Source organism: Tenrec ecaudatus, chromosome 10 (assembly GCF_050624435.1).
Source record: "Tenrec ecaudatus isolate mTenEca1 chromosome 10, mTenEca1.hap1, whole genome shotgun sequence".
Taxonomy (NCBI): Eukaryota; Metazoa; Chordata; class Mammalia; order Afrosoricida; family Tenrecidae; genus Tenrec; species Tenrec ecaudatus.
Window position 1 is genome coordinate 114,977,113 of NC_134539.1, and position 16,879 is coordinate 114,993,991.

The 16,879-nt window shown below is 57.0% G+C and overlaps 1 protein-coding gene across 1 annotated transcript in view; it reads left to right on the top strand.

Moving 5' to 3' along the window:
* Positions 1-7,286, top strand: part of RAB11FIP4 (RAB11 family interacting protein 4) — a 43,336-nt gene extending 36,050 nt beyond the window's left edge. The window contains exons 10-13 of the mRNA XM_075561362.1: positions 312-449; positions 524-682; positions 1,646-1,789; positions 2,158-7,286. Coding sequence (XP_075417477.1) covers positions 312-449; positions 524-682; positions 1,646-1,789; positions 2,158-2,274 — 558 coding nt within the window. The 3' untranslated portion in view covers positions 2,275-7,286. The remainder of the gene's footprint in view (positions 1-311; positions 450-523; positions 683-1,645; positions 1,790-2,157) is intronic.
* Positions 7,287-16,879: the final 9,593 nt, after the last annotated feature.

Here is a 16,879-nt window from a genome sequence, read left to right on the forward strand (position 1 = left end):
GCCACCGGGCCTCCTTCAGGTTTACTACAGTGCATGTATTTTTGTACATACTAGGGGGTGGGGCAGGGGGATCCCTGTCTTTATGGAAGGAGGAAGAGGCTCACTTTGCTATGTTTTGAAGCTCCATCCAGCACCGTGGCGCAAAGACCTGGGCTTCCTGCAGGCTGGCTGTGCCCAGCTGCGAGTTGGAGGGCTGTCTGGGAGGCCGGGCCACCTGCACACTTGTCACCTTGGGGTGCAGATGCCCCAGGTGGTTCCTCTCTGGGAACTGACTTTGGGCCCTCAGCCCTGACCGGGGTCCCCTGGCCCAGGAGCGGCAGCGCATGTCAGACCGGCTGGAGGACACCAGCCTGCGGCTCAAGGATGAGATGGACCTGTACAAGCGCATGATGGACAAGCTGCGGCAGAACCGCCTGGAGTTCCAAAAGGAGCGCGAGGCCACCCAGGAGGTAGGTCCCCAGCCAGAGGGCTCTAGGGCTCCTCCCAGCACCCCCGCCCCGCCGACCAGTCTCTCCCCCTGCAGCTCATCGAGGACCTGCGGAAGGAGCTGGAGCACCTGCAGATGTACAAGCTGGACTGCGAGCGGCCGGGCAGGGGCCGCAGCGCCTCATCCGGCCTGGGCGAGTTCAGTGCCAGGGCCCGGGAGGTGGAGCTGGAGCATGAGGTCAAGCGGCTCAGGCAGGTGGGTGTGGGGGCCTGTCCAGTGGTGAGGCTACCCTGTCTGTGGCCTGGTGAGTCGGCAAGAATGTGGCACCCACTTGCCACCCCCATGTCTCCCTACTCATGTCTGGGCTGCTCACCTCACTTTACAGGCCGGGGGCTTACCCTAGGGAATCCCCTGTCCTGGCACTTGGGTCAAGAGTACAGCTCTGCTGGCCTCGGGTACGTGCCAGGCTCAGTGGGTTCTCCCAGAGCAGAGCCTGAGCGTCCACATCTGGGGATTGCACTGCCAGCCTTGGGCACCAGCGCAGGGTGGGGAAGTGGGATGAGGAGGGCAGGGGTCAAGTGGGCAGGAGTGCGCTGGGGTAGGCAACTTAGTGGCATGGGTGGAGGGTTCCCCCCATGATCCTAAACCCAGAGCTCTCCTCCTCGCCAGGTGGGGACACTCCCAAAATGACAGTGGTGAAGTAGCAACGAAAATAATTTTACAGTTGGGGGGTCACCACCACATGAGGAACTGTATGAAAGGGTCGCAGCATGAGCAAGGTTGAGAACCTCTGCAAATAAAAACAGGAGCGCCAAGCTGGTCAGCAGGGCTGGCTGGGCTGGTGGAGCAAGGTCATCCCTAGAAGGCACCCTGCTGCCCGCAAGCCCCTGGCCACCCTGTGTCCTCACCATGGGAGCTGCATGGAGAATGGCTGTCAGCTGGACTTGCCCCACCATGGGCCTCGGAGGCTCATGCTGTGGCTCGTGTATCCCCAAGGAGGAAGGAGCCAGGGCCATGTCCTGTCCAGGAGCCCAGCTCCTTGGAGGCACATGAACTCCCAGGGCACTTGGTCTCAAGACCAGGACCCAGCCCTCCTCCTCTCTCAGTCTGACACACACAAGTGTTGGCGGCTGGTCGGATCAGATAAGCAGACAAAGGTGCAGAAGGGAGATTTGGGATGCGCCCGGAAACTGATTTCTCCTGTCGCCCTCATGACAGGAGAACCATAAGCTACGGGATCAGAACGACGACTTGAATGGACAGATCCTGAGCCTCAGCCTCTATGAAGCCAAGAACCTCTTTGCCACTCAGACCAAAGCCCAGTCTCTGGCTGCAGAAATAGACACAGCTTCACGCGATGAGGTAGCTGTGTTCTCTGACTCTTGTGCTGGGGCCAGACCCCCTCCTCATGCAAGTCCTGGCCCCCTTGCCCCTCCCGCTGCTCCCCACCTGCTGTAATGCCAGCTCTAGCTGCCCAGGGCAAGTACACCAGACCATCCGCAGTGACCCCAAGACAGGGCAAAGCTGGGTACAGGGCACACTAGGAGCTGGGCCACTCCAGACTGGGCAAACACACACCACCACCACCACCCACCCCTGGGGCTTGGCCTCTATAGACCCTGTCCTCTTCGTTGGACTGAGCTACTGTCACACTCCTCCCCTGCAGCCCAGTACTGAGCCTGCCAGCCTGGGCCCAGCCCCTCTGACCATGCCTTTCCTGTGCCCTGCAGCTCATGGAAGCCCTGAGGGAGCAGGAGGAGATCAACTTTCGCCTGCGACAGTACATGGACAAGATCATCCTCGCCATCCTGGACCACAACCCTTCCATCCTGGAGATCAAACACTGAGCAGGGGGCTGACTGCCAAGCAGCCTTGGGGCCCAGGGGCAGGCCCCACCTGAGAATAGGGGCCCAGGCCCAGCCTCGCACTCCCACTGTAAATGTGTCTGGCCACTGTGCGTGACGTGTCCTGTGTCTGTGGGGCCACCCGTGCCCACTCCTGGGCTGTGGCTGTGTGCCCTGCCGGCGGGTGGCACATGCACTTTGTGAGCCCTTTGCAAGGGGCCTGGGTGCTGGAGGGGGCACAGGGCCTGCTCTCTCGAGGTACTGTAATGCCACCAGCTGGATGCTGGCCGTGTGCAGACTGGATGAGTGACTACCTCTGGGAGACGAGCTAGAAGCACCCGAAGGAGCGCAGCCCTTCAGCCCGGCCTCGGCCCCTCCGGGACAGGGGCCCGCACAGTCAGCCTCTCAGCCATTTGACCGCCCAGCAGCTGGGTGCTCCCAACCTCGGTGACTAGGGTCAGGCCACCTCTCAGGTCCAGGCGAGGGGAGAGTGCCCAGGGACGTCGCTGTTCCAGCAGGTCTGGCACCCTCTGGGTGGCAGGGCCCCGTGCAGGCTGAGGCCCCGCTGCTGCCAAGCACAGCAGCTCTCTGCGGGGTTCCTGCGTCTGCTCCCCAAGCACGACTCCTCCGGCCTACCCACCTCCCTCCGTTTCATCCTTTAAGACACTGGGAGGAAAACAGTGGCATCGAATGAAAATGGAGAAGGCCGGAGAAGCGGGGTGATGGTGGGGTGGAGTGTCTATGGTGGCCGTGGGCATCGGACAACCAAAGAAGGGGCTTGGGGAAGGACCAGGACCCCATCCGTCAGTCGCCTCCCTGCAGTGGTGGCATTCTAGGAGTAAGGTTACTGAGGGCCGTGGCTAGTGTCAGGCCTCAACACCTGGGCTCTGGGCCAAGTTGTGCAGTGGGAGCCCTCGTGCCTGCTACAGAAACCCTTATCCAGTTCACGGGGAGGCCACGGTGGCAGACCCAGCCGGAAGCCAAGTCTTCCCCGTCCCCCACCTCCCGACACGAGGGCTGTGTGCTTGGGGCATGTCCGGGACTCTGCAGCGTCCTAGGACAGCTCCGTCTTAACGGCCTGTGGCTCCCCTCCCTCACCATCGCTTCTACATAAACCCTCCGTCTGACTTCCCCTGTGGGTCCTGGTTTCTTTGGGCACTTCTGGTAGTTGACGGCAGGTTTGGGCATGTCAAGGAGCGGTGTATGGGGAGAGAGAGGAGGGCGGAGAGGCCGAGAGGGACCTGGGGCTGGGTGTGCCCCTGCTCCCAAAGGCAGGGCCATCGTCGGGACCAGGCTTCCTTTCATGCTGTCAGCCTTGCTTCGGCCGCTCCTCTTCAAGCCTGTGTATGGATTTGTTCCGTGCTGCCCGTGGTGGGGCTGAATCCTCTGCTCGGGTTTGAGGCCATGCCCGGCAGGACCACTAGGCAAGGGGTCAGTTTCTGGGAGTCTAGTCCCTTGCGATCTGGCCTCCCAGGCTCTCCAAGAGTCTGAGAAGATGTAGGCAGTAGAGAGCAGGAATGAGGGGGAGGGGTCTCCGGAGAGTGCACCAGGAGGAAGGAATAAATAAAGGAAAGAAGATGGATTAGGAGGTGGCACTGGTGTGGGTTTAGTGTCCGAAGAGGTCTTGTGTCAGAGTGGCCACCAGGGTCAAGGGAGAGGCCTGTGAGGGGAAGTTCAGAGATGCATTTCACATGTGAAGTTTCCTGTGCGCTTCAGGAGCTAATTAATGGTCAACTACTAACCAAAAGGTTGGCAGATCAAAGCCCCCAGAGGCACGTCATTGTCGGGAAGGCCTGGAGCGCCCTCTGTGGAGCACAGCCTTACTGCAACCAATGAGGGTCTCTGGGTTGGAATCAAAACTCAGACGACACCTGGTTTGAGTGTCTGTTTGGGTGGAGAGGCCCAGAGAAGGCAGCCGAGGCCCAAGTAATAGAGTCAGCTGAGGGAGGAATGCCTGCCTGGTGCCAACTGACTTCTAGCACAGCCAGGGGAGGGGACAGGAAAGCTGGGGCCTGAGCCAGCCTGCTGATTTCCCCTCCAGGGGGTCCCATGGGGACAAACTCCCAGACTGTGCAGTGAGGGCTAAGGCATGCTGGAGGAAGGAGGTCAGGTCTGAGACTTGGAGGGGAACTTGAGTGCCCCTGACCCACAGTCCAGTCCAGAGGCACTTTTCATCCGACCCCTCCGTCAGACTGGCTGTGTTAGATCATGTCTGCGCTCAGTTCTCTTTGGAGCTTGACATCCAACCTGGGGGAGGGGCAAGAGACACTCCAGGGCTCCCACAAGCCTTGGGCAAGTTCCCGACTTGACCCTGGGGGAGAGGGTTAGCAAGGGAGGGGGACTCCTCCTCTTTCTCAGCTGGGAGTTCTGCCCCTCTGGCAGCAGGATTGTCGGGTCATCAGTGTGCCCAGTTATCCTCTCAGATAAAGAATACCTATTTTAAGAAGAGTGCTCCGCGCAACGTCTGAGCCATAGTTGAAATAAAGATATCTTTAAAATCCGGGCCATGAGGCTGACTCCCCGAGGTTCAAGTGTAGCCGGTGCAGGGTGTGGCCAGGGCATCAGGGTCTTGAGAGTCCCCAGGTGAGTCTGACTTGCCCTGGCTGGGCTCAGTTGTTGCTGTGACACCTGGCAGCCCCAGCAGGCCAGGCACGAGCGTATCTGAACTTCCCTTGGCTTCCAGGGCTTGGGAGGCCTTGCTGTAGACTTCCTTGTCAGCCTGCATTGAGCTCTGCTTGAGTTCAAGGACAAGCCAAACCAAACTGGCCGGAGCAGCCAGTGGGTCTTCTGTATCTGATGGGAAAGGGTCAGCTAACCCTGCTCCATGGGCGGGCATAGGGAATAAAATGGAAGTGAAAGAAACACAACACTCTTTTTAACTGCACGGACCAGAGGTTATTCTCTCTGAGAATTGGGGGTGGGGTGGGGTGGGGAGGGAAAGACTTCCATTTTCCCCGCTCTCATTTCTGACCCGTTAAGCAGAGTGCTGGTGTTAGGGAGCCTGCCCGCTCCTGCCTGCGGCACTGGAATCAGCTAGAAGACCTGTTAATTCGGGCATAATTCTGATTTTATGGTGTGAGGCAGGCCTCAGGCACCAAGATTTTAAAACCCCAGGTGATTCAGACTGAGCCCACTGCCTTCCTCGCAGTTGGTGTGCTGGAAAGAGGGCGAGAACAAACAGCCGCTGGGTGGAGCTGATGCCAGGCTGCTGGGCTTGGCTGCTTGAGCCAGGTCAGGTGCTGCGTAGTGGCAAGTTTACAGAGCTCGGCTAGCCGATGGTGAGGTAGGTAGGTGGCCTGGTGCTTTCAGGAGCTGATGAATCCATGTGCTCTCACCAGCTGGGACGTAGCAACCCTGCGAGGCTGGGCAGGAGCCCTCCCAGGTGTCTGTGGAGCCTGGGGGTGGCAGGCATGGGGATATGTTGGCCATGTCCCCATTCCAAAACGGGGCCAAGCCAATGGGTCCTGGTGCTGCAACAGGGCACAGGGTGGGTGCTTCAGTGGCACATGGGTCCCCAGGGGCCGGGGGAGCCTGGGAGAGGTGGCCTCTCGGGTCCTGTTTTGTGTGGCTGTGCACTAGTCCAAAGTGAAAATGAGCGCCAGATGTGGCTGGGGTGGGAAGGTCAGGAGTCGCGGTCAGGTCAGGGCTGCCTGGCAGATGGGTGAAGGGCTGAGGTGAGTCCTGTACCATTTAGGACTTGATGGCAGGCACCCTAAGCTTCCAGCTCGTGAGACCGAGCCCTGTTCCAGAGTAGGGATCTTCTGGATCCTCGGGTCTCCGAGCTGAGCTGCATGTGCACAGAGCAGGGCCAAGGAGTAACCTGAACCACGAGTCCGCTCTGCTGCCTGCCAGAAAAGGGGCTCTTTGATAAGTGTCGACCCTGGTGGAGCACAGTGCCACCTCCTGGCCAGCCCCTGCACCCTGGGGTGAGGGTGGGGGCGCTTCTGCAAGGTGGCTGTACCAGCAGCAGCGCGTAGTGGCCGAGAAGGACTTCCTCCGAGGGCTGCTGGTGCAGCATCTCAGTGACACCCCCCGCCCCACCATCTGCTCCGCTGCCCTGCACACACCAGGTCTTTGCATGGTTCGGGGTCTGTCCTTGTGCCTTCCGCCCTGTCCCCACTCTACAGGATCACCCATGGTCCCTGCTGCTCCTCTTCTATGTCAAGTTTACCCCGACTTCCCTGAGCCCCATACGTGTGTACTTCCAGCACCCTGCTCTGTCCCCATGTGCCACCACGGTGGGAGCCAAGTGACCCAGGAACCTGCGCCCCAGCCAGGACTCCCAGCATGTGGCCCCCAAGAGCCAGCAGGCCCCTACCCCCTGCACTTGGCCGGCAGAGTGGGTACTTTTGTACACACTTCTCATTGTCTTAACCTGTGGGGGGGGGGTGGGGAGGGGAAGGCCCACCTTGCCCCACAGGCAGCCTGAAGCTAGTTTAGAAGCCTGTCATTCCAGCAGGGGGTACAGTTTGCCCAGCACCCCTTCCCAGATCCGCTACCCCCTGTGTTGGTGGTGATGCTCCCACGGGGGACACCTAGATCTGCAGCAGCTCCCCGGTCACCCCAGAGGAGGCCCCGCTGGATAGCTCTGCATGGGGCCTGTGTTTAGGGTCGTGGGGTTCAGCTGCCCAGGGCCCCATGTGGACAGGAAGAAGAGGTTTGGGCTGCTACCCCAGCCTGCCTTTCACAACTGCCGAGCTCCCCCCAGCACCTGCGGTGCTCAAACCAGAGTGCCATTACATTCCCCACCGGTAACGACCCTGCCACCAGGCCGTGCCCTCTGCCCACCCCCACCCCAGATGCTCCACCCTCCGCTGCCAGCCAGCTGGGCTATGGACTGCCTGGGTATCCCTGAACTGTGCCTCAAAAGGCAGCATCTGAAAACAAGCTTGGCTTTGGGGCTGGTGTGAGGACCCCAAAGCTGCTGTCCCCAAGGGACAGACTCTGAAAGCAAGGGCCTTCTAGTAAACTGTCATGGAGAGACCCAGGTGTAAATAAACAGTTTGCTTTCCTTGCCCGACTTAAAAGTGGGTTTCTGTGATGGGGTCGTGGGTGGGAGAAGTGAGGGCCGTGGCCCAGGACAGGGTGAAGCAGGGGTCGGGCTCAGCCACTGCCTCTAGCCGAGATGGGGTGGCTCCCAGATGCCCTGCCATCCCACTGTTGGCCATGGGGCTACAAGGTTTGGCAGCATTGTCCTCCCTGTAGCCAGCTTCTCGTGGCCCCCAAGCTCTCCCAGGCTCTGCTCGATCCGGGTCCTGTGGCAGGATCCCAGTGCCCACACTCCTCCCCGACAGCCTGATCAGAACGATCAGCGAGATCTCCCCAGGTCCCACGGTCTACGGGTGCCTGGGCTGCAGGGCCCAAATCCCCAGATGCCCTCTCTGGGTTCGTCCCTCAGCTTAGTCCCAGGTCTGGAAGGGGCTCCTGCAGCCTGGCATCTGCAGCTGAGCCTACCTGCCCTCTTGGCTGAGACCCCCAGGCAGGACCAGGCCCCTGCCCCCAGGGGCTCATCTGTGTAGCCCTCCCTCCCTCTGAAGCACCTGCCCGTCCCAGCTGGGATTGCCAGTGTCAGCAAATAAACACACAGAATACATAATGAAACTTGCGTTTAGGGAAAACAACTGTAGTTTTAAGTCTGCCCCAGATCGTACTGGGAGGAAAATGCTGTATCTCTGAAATACAATTTTAACTGGACACCCTGTACCCAGCCCGCCCTTCTGACCTGCTCAATGTGGGCGGGGGGGTATTACCCTGTCCTCCAAGCTCGGGGCACCTTTTCTGGAAGCTTCCCCATCAAACGATCCTGATAGCATGGCCCTCGATAGCTAGCTCATCCTCTGAGCTGTGGGTGGAGGGAGCTTCCGACCGAGCCACCCCCTCTCGCTGCCCTACATGCAAGGAGGGGTGGAGTGTAACAGCTGCAGGGAAGGCCGGAGTCCACCTGAGGGGTGTTAAGAAAATGGGCAGAGGGCTGATGGAGGGCGGGGCATCCGTTTTCTGCTTCCTTCTGGGTTTAAAAGGCGGGTTGTAGCTGGAGGAAGGGAGGTGGCAGAGACTCCTGCATTCGGTTCCATTTGGAGAGGAGTGTCAGCACTGATTGAGGACCAGCCCTGCCAGGTAGGTGCTCCACCCCCTGCTGCAGGGTGGGGACACAGGGCCCTGGGAGTGCGGGTGACCGCCAAAAGTTGTAGGCCCAACTCAGTCCCTGCCACACGTCGGGCATGGTTCTGGGGGCCGAGGCTGGCAGGGTGTCGCGCATGTTCAGTGTAAGAAATGTGTCCTCTCGCTGGCAGTGTCTGCGGCATAAGGCCCTGATGACAGGTGGAGGTGCTAAGTCAGGCTTGCTCAGGTGGGCCCGTTCAGAGAGCCTACTCATGCACTGCACCTTACGGGCTTCTAGAACCTCCAGAGGGAAGAGCCAGGCATCAGCTCTCCCCCTCTGCCCCCACCACCACCAATGCAAGGAAGGCTTCTGCGGCACCCCAACAAATGAATGCTGCTCCTCGTTTGCACACTCCCTGTGGCCAAGGCCGCTCTCACTCACCAGCTCCGGTTCTCTTAGACTCCCAGCATTCCCAGAGCCGGCCTGCCAGGTCCCACCCCACCCAGCCATGCCATTAGTCAGTGTCTCTGTCCCCAGCTCCTGAGCTCTATTGGGAACTTCCGTGGTGGCAAAGGAAGCAAGGGGCCTGCCCAAAGTGCCCCCCTGGCCTTTGCTCAGGTGTGTGGAGAGCTGGGTCCTGGGCAGATCGGGGACACCACAGGATGGACTCTAGTCGAGGGAGCCGTGGTTTGGGGGGGAGGCTGCACTGATTAATGGAAGTTTCCTCCTCATCCCACGGTTTCTAAGCACTGGCTGCGTCTTAAGACTCTTGGGGAAATGTCCTGAGTCTCAGCCCCAGGGACTGGGCGGCCCAGCTGACTCAAATGCAGCTGGTCGGTGCCCACCAGGGGCTCTGTGGGAGAAAGGTCTAGCCATCTGCCTCCACGAAAATTCAGAAACAAACTCCCTGCCACCGAGTCGATCCCTGTCAGAGTAGAACTTCCCCTTTAGGCTTCAAGACTAACTCGACAGGAGTAGAAATCGTGTCTTTCTCAAGACGACAGCCAACAGACCCCTGCCGAGCAGTTTGACTCTGTGGCACACGGGCGCACCATCAGGCATCCCGTAAATGGTACTTGGAGGCCCACGAGCAAAGTCTCCCTGGGGGCCGGCTTCGGCTGACCATTCTTCAGAGCAGTGGGGGCAAGCATGGCTTGTAGGCATGAGTCCTGCCCTTGGCACAGCATGGGCCCCACCCCACGACCTTGGTCCAAACGTGTCGCCCTGCGCCCCCTAGAGTCCAGTTTCCACAAAGGTGCTTCACCTCCGGTGCCCAGCATCCAACCAGACCCTGGACTGCACAATTCAGGCAGAAGTCTTCCTAATGAATAAACAAATTCCTGGGCACAGAGGCCACTCAACCAACCCAAGGACATTTTCTGAGCACCCTCCGTGCATGCCAAGCTCTGTGCCAAGCCTGGGGGTTTGGCAGAGAAATGGGAGGCCTTATCTTCCTGGGGGCTGAGGAAATGAGCTGGGGGCTGCAGAGCATGGCTGCAGCCTGGGATCAGAGATGACTTCCCCAAGGAAGGAGCGTTTCAGCAGAGCCCTGAAGGATTTGGGGAACCAGCTGTGGGGTACCTTGTAGAAAGAATGCCCGGTTTTTCAGGCACTGTGGCTAGGAGGTGGGCAGAAGGGTGGAATTAGAAGGGATGAGGGACTGGGGGCTGCAGCCAGGCCAAGCTGAGTCTGGTGGGTGAGCCAGGAGCAGATCTCATTCAGTCCTTAAATGATCCATCAGTGCCCAGCATGGGTCTCCAACTTTCATGCATGGCCACTGGGTTCAGTCTAGCTCATAGCGACCCTACAGGGTAGAACACTCCTTCCGGTTGCCCAAACTGTAACTTTTTCTTCTTTTTACTAATTTATTGGGGGCTCATACAGCTCTTATCACAATACATACATACACCCATTTTGTCAAGCACATTTGTACATTTGTTGCCATCATCATTGTCAAAACATTTTCTTTCTATTCAAGCCCGTGGTATAAACTCATTTTCCCCTCCCCCCTTCTCTCTCCCTGCCTCCTGAATCTTTGATAATTTATAAATTAATTTTTCTTTTTAAAAAAATCATTTTAGGGGGGAACGGGGAGGGAGGGGAAAAAAGGACCTGATGCAGAGGGCTTAAGTGGAGAGCAAATGCTTTGAGAGTGATTAGGGCAAAGAATGTACGGATGTTCTTTATACAATTGATGTATGTATATGTGTGGATTGTGATAAGAGTTGTATGAGCCCCTAATAAAATGTTTTAAAAAATCATTTTATTAAAAAATCATTTTGTTGGGGGCTCATACAACTCATCATAATCCATCCATCCATTGTGTTAAGTACACACATCCATTGTGTGTACATTTGTTGCCATCATCATTCTCTCTTCTGAGGAGCTGCTGGTGATTTTGAACTGCTGACCTGGTGGTTAACATCCCAACACATAGCCACTATGCCAGCAGGGCTCCTGCCATCATCATTCTCAAAACATTTGCTTTCTACTGGAACCCTTGGTATCAGCTCCTCATTTTTCCCCTCCATCATGAACCCTTGATAAGTTATAAATTATTATTTTGTCATGTCTTACACTGCCCAACGTCTCCCTTCATCCACTTTTCCGTTGTCAGTCCCCCTGGGAGGTGGGTATATGTAGATCATTGTGATCTGTTCCCTTTCCCCCCCACCTTCCCCTTAGCCCTCATGGTATGGTTACTCCCATTATTGGCCCTGAGGGGCTTATCTGTCCTGGATTCCCTGTGTTTTCAGCTCTTATCTGTACCCCTGTACATGCTCTAGTCTAGCTAGATTTGTAAGGTAGAATTGGGGTCATGATAGTGGGGGAGAGGAAGCATTAAAGAACTAGAGGAAAGTTGTATGTTTCATCAGTGCTATACTGCACCCTGACTGGCTCATCTCTTCCTTGTGACCCTTCTGTAAGGGGATGCCCATTTGTCTACAGATGGGCTTTGGGTCTCCACTCTGCTCCCCACCATTCACATTGATATGATTTTTTGTTCTGAGTCTTTGATGCCTGATACCTGATCCCTTCGACACCTCATGATCACATAGGCTAGTGTGCGTCTTCCATGCAGACTTAGTTGCTTTTTAGCTAGATGGCCTCTTGGTTCTCCTCAAGCCTTTAAGACCCCAGATGCTCTCTTTTGAGAGCCGGGCACCATCAGCTTTCTTCACATTTGCTTATGTACCCACTTTGTCTTCAGCAATCATCCAAGACTGACTCTCGACAGGAGTAGAAATCGTGTCTTTCTCAAGATGACAGCCAACAGAACCCTGCAGAGCAGTTCAACTCTGTGGCACAAGGGATCACCCTCAGCCAACCCCTGACATGGTGACAACTCACAGCAGTGGTTGTACAGCCTGCTGGTCTTTCTGCCTCCAGGTGACCTGAAAAGATGGGTGCTTCTCCAAGCCCACTGGGGCAAAGTTAGGGGTGCTAGGCCCAGGAACCCAGGAGCCAGCTTCAAGCTGGAAACCAGTAAGTAGGGGTGTGCTGTAGGGAATCCTCCCTTCTGCCAGGCCTGGAGAGGCCCCAGCCCCCATGCCACACTTCAAATTCTGACTTTTATATGGGGCTGATTTGAACCTTAAAAACAAACAAACAAACCCACTAGTGATCTTGAAAGATCTGAACAAGGGAGCAAAGGTACTGGGGTCTGAGCCCACATCCAGTAACCTGTTTGGTGGCAAGCTGAGGGGAGCCCCACCTTCTGCTTTCTAATTCAGTGGGTCCCTTCTGAGAACAAAACTTCAGCATGATTTGAAAACCGGTCTCCCAGCGGTCTACCCCTGATGGAAAGTCAGGCTCTGCCAGTTTCTCACAGCAGCTTCTGGGCCAGCCTTCTGTCTTTGCATGGGGCTCATTCACTTGAGACTACTCTCTAGGGTACAATCTCACATGGGTTTCACCATGTGGTAAATCATAGCAATCATGTAACGATTCATTACAGATTCGTGCTCCGCTTGCTTGTTGCATCCTCCGTGCCTGTCAGGGACTGTGAATTTGGAGAGAGGCTTGTATTCTATCGGAAAGGTGCGGTGGGAGTAGGAGACGGACGCCAGCCAGACCTAGAAAGCGGGATCTCTGATGTGGTGGGCAAAGGTGAATTGGTCACCACCGCTTAGGAAGTCAGCCCGCGCGTCTACCTAGCTGCCTGGGTAACTCGTCCTGCTTCCAGGGCTGGAAGGAAGTCTAGTCTGTCTGACTAGTCAGTGGAGATGGAAACGGATAGGATCCGCTTCCTATTTTAGCCCAGGGCTGAGCACCAAGCAGTGGACAGAGACCTGCCCCGGGTCACAAAGCCGGCCAGCGAGCGACTGGTGTGGGGCAGCGAGGAAAGCGGCTGCACCTCAAAGGATGCAGCTGTCCGCTCCTGGAAAGATTTCGATTGTAAGGAGTAGTTCGGTCCTGTGCTCCTGTGAGGAGACGGGATGGCAGCGGGGTGGTGGTACTGTAGGCACAGACCGTGACCCCTTGAGAGGTGGGTTTCTTTCCTCTCCCCTGGACATTGGCTGGGACCTAGATGCCCTGCTAAGAGGAAACCCAAGCAGCCGCCTGGGGAACCAGGGCCTCTGCTGAGCCCGCCAGTGCCAGCTGTGTCAGGGACCCAGCACCCCAGCTACCTGCAGTGCTGCAGCAGCAAGGCCTGGTCAACCCACTAAACCATAAGAAATCATCGGAAGTTGGAGGTTATCTATAACCTAGCAAGACCCGACAGTCGTGGGGAGTGGCCGAGTCCACTGAAGCACCCTGGCCTCAGCCCAGTAGAGCACCTTGGGAGATCCTGTCTGTCCACCACAGCTGGGTCATGTTCAGGGATCACAGGATGTCGCTGCTTGGGGGCAATGTCCTCTAAAGCTCCTGTCTGTCGGGAGTGGGGTTCTGAAGAGGCCTAGTATCCCATGATGCACCTATGATCTCCCCCTGCCCCTTTAGAGTTCAGGGATTCCCGTGTTATGAAATCATTCTGTTCTCACAAATGGCAGCTGCTGGTGGCCCCAGGTCGGAGTGGGCGCAATTCCCCGCGTTACAATGCTGCGGCTGTAATTGCTATCAAAGTATGCATGTGTGTCACCGCTAAAACCCCCGCCGCTGCCCCAACATCGCACAAGTATAAAACAACTATTCACACCGTGTTTCACCTTGCATACACAGGGCATGGGGGGTCCCTGCTGCTGGTGGAACCCACATGGCTGATGCCCACGGCGGGCAGGGCAGGGGGGGCAGCCAGTTCAGACAGAACTGGCCCACCCACCCCCAGCCCCAGAGACAGACGGAAAACAGAAATTACTTTGACCCACCATTTGTAAGGGAGTAAAAAACCCACAAATAACACTGAAGGGCATCTGACAGGAAGGTGTGGAGTAAGGTCGGGGAGGGGGAGAGGGGGGATTAGATGGGCCAGAGGGGCACTGCCCTGTCCAGTCTCTTCTGTGGGCATGGGCCTCCAGACCCATCCCAGTGAGACCTGAGGGCCGGGTGCCAGGCAGTGAGACCCTCTACCACAAGGTTAGACTAGGCTGGATTTAATTTAATTTTAATTTAAAAAAAAAAAAAAGGTCAAGGGAAGGACAACAGAAAAGTGGGTGAAGGAAGATGTTGGGACAGTGTAAGATATGACAAAACAATAATTTATAAATTATCACGTGGGAGGGGGAAGTCGGGAGGGAGGGAAAAAATTAGCAGATACCACCAGCTCAGGTAGAAAGCAAATGTCTTGAGAATAATGAGGGCAACAAATGTACAAATGTGTTTGACATGATGGATGGATGGATGGATTGTGGTAAGAGTTGTACGAGCCCCCAATAAAATGATTAAAAAAAGAGGTCAACTGATTAATAATAAAATCTCTGGTGGCAAGGTCACTCCAGCTGCCTTTTCAGGTGGCAAGTCCCTGGACTGATGCAAGCGGTTATGGGTTTGGCACACAGGCAGCCCCAGAAGGTGGCTGTGGAGGAGGGCACCTGCAGATGGTGGCTCTCCCGAGGGTGGTGTGGTGCATCACGATCGGCACCTGGATGGTGACCACTGACCGAGCCGCCATTACTGGAGAAAACGAAAGTCCTCTTCAGAAATTGAGGGCAGGGTGTTGGCAAGGTGCAGGCAGGCAGGTAGTTCTGGACATTCTCAGAGCCCAATTTGCTGCCATAGTCCTCAATCAGGTCCCGGTCCTCCTGTTTGGATAGTGCAATGCACACCTGCTTCCCATGCAGCTGTGCCTGTTGAGGAGGCTCCTGGCCACCTGGGCCTGACTGCCACCTGCACCAGGGTGGTGGTCTTGTTGAGCAGGGCCTTCGGGCACTACAACATCCCCATGTACAACAACAAAGGGGCATCGGGGTGTGACCCTCTGGGGGAAGACTGCTGAGAACACAGTTCCCTGGCCTGCTAAGCCAGGGATGGCGATCTGTCCTGCTATCTCGGCCACTACCAAGGGAAGGCCAGAGGGGATGGCAAAGGTGGGAGGGAAGCCAGCTGTATTAGGATACTCTCACAAATTCACCAAATCTATATCGAAAGAATTAGTGCCGATTGTTAAGACTCCATCATCATTTGATATTGTCATCTTGATTTCCAGTTTGTTAAAGACGGGAAAGGGGAAAAAAGATGCATTTCTGAATAAACTAATCACAGCCCTGGTGATGGTGCTGGGGAAACTATACTGTAAGGCTGGCAGTTCAACCCCCACCAGGGACTCCAAGGAGAAAGATGAGGCTGTCAACTCCTGCAGATTTAAAGCCTCAGAACTAGTTGGGACCAGCTGGATGACACTGGGTGGGGGTGTATGTTTTTTAGTGTGTGTCACACACACACACAAATACACTTTTCTCTGATGGAAAGATCTCGGGTTCTTTGAATGGTCTTCCTTGTGCTTTTAAACGCTTTCTTAGGTCTTCCAAAACCTTCCCAAAGGATACTTGAGGCATTTGCTAGTGGTGTTGGCAGCTGGTTTGCACCCGATTCTGTGTGGGCTGGCTGGTGCACGGGAGGCAGGTATTGGGTCACCCTCTGCCAGCCCCCAGGAAGCCCCAGACCCTTCCTCCTGAGTTCCTCCCTGACCCAGTCTGCCTCCACCTGAGACTGTGCTCACAGGTCAACAAGGGCAAACCCCAAACAAACAACCCAAACTTCCTGCCCCGAGGGGATTCCAACTCACAGGGACCCAGTGGAGGGCTTCCAAGACTGTCACTCTTTACAGCTTCTGCCTCCTCCTCCTAAGCTGCTGGTGGTTTCAAACCTTGACCCTGTGGTCAGCAGTCCAACAGTCCCCACTCCCTCCCAGGGCCTCCATTCTCATTCTCAAGTTCTCCTTAAAGGGCAGAGGGGCCTCATTTCCTTTTTTTAATTATGAGAAAATAAAAGATCTGCAAAAGAGACAAAGAATCACATAAACTCTCATGTTTCCACCGCCAACACTAATTTATTTGCGTCGCTTCTTTTTGGAGTGGAAACAAAACATTACCCGCAAAGCAAATGTCTCTCTCTCCTGCCTGCCCCCTTCTCTGCCTTGTTCTCCCAAGAGATGTTCCTACCTTGACATACTCCGTGTGCCTTACCCTGGCTCTCAACAAATGTATGTTACCGTTATGTCTTGCTCCGGTTAAGCTCCTGTGCTTTTGCGCTCCGTCCAAGTGGACACGCATCCGTTAGCGCCTAGACCACTCCTGGAATCCATGCTCGCGATCCAGCCATTCATTCTCTCCAGGTACTCATGCTCTGCGCACAGTCGTAGGAACTCCTCTGGGAGGACATGTCTGTGCGACCATGTTCCTGCGGTACACGGTCATCTTGTCCAAACAGCCGTCCAGAGTCCACCCCACACGTGGCTGCGGGAGGGGGCGGGATGGACGCAGGCGTTAGAGGAGGGTCAGCGAAGACCTGCGCTAGCACTGGTCTGACCGCCGTCTTTCTCTAAGCATCGGCCTCGGGCACCTTGATCCGCCCTTCCCGGGCCTCCACCCACGCGGCCAGTGTACCTGCCGGCTACGGCGGAAAGGACGCGGCCAAGGTCACTCGCCCGGGCGCCGAGCTGCCCAACCTGGCCTTGGGCACTCGCGGCCGCAGCCCCTGCTTCCGCTTCCGTCTAGCGAAGCGTTAGGAGCCGCTTTTCTCCCATTTTCGGGGCCTCTTTCCTCCTTTTTTTGAGTTCCCCGCTGGTCTTTTTCCCGGCGTCTCGGCGGCCGCCGGGTCCCGGGGAGGGTGGGGGGAGGCGGCAGGGAAGGCGGCAGGGAAGGCGCCCGCAGAGGAAGCGGCGGTCGGGCCGGGCTCCCGCGAGTCTGCGGGTTCGGGCCCCGCCGCCGGCCGGGCGGGCGCCGGGCGCCGGGCGCGGGCGGGAAGTGTGGGTGGGCCTGGGCCGGCGCTGGGAGCCGGGGTCGGAGCGCGGCGGTCTGGAAGGCGGGCGGCCGCCGGGGGCGGGGCCAGGGGCGGGGCCAGCCCCTGCGCGCACCCGCCGCCACCTCCCTCCACTGAGAGCTTCCACCGCTCGCTCGGCTGTCA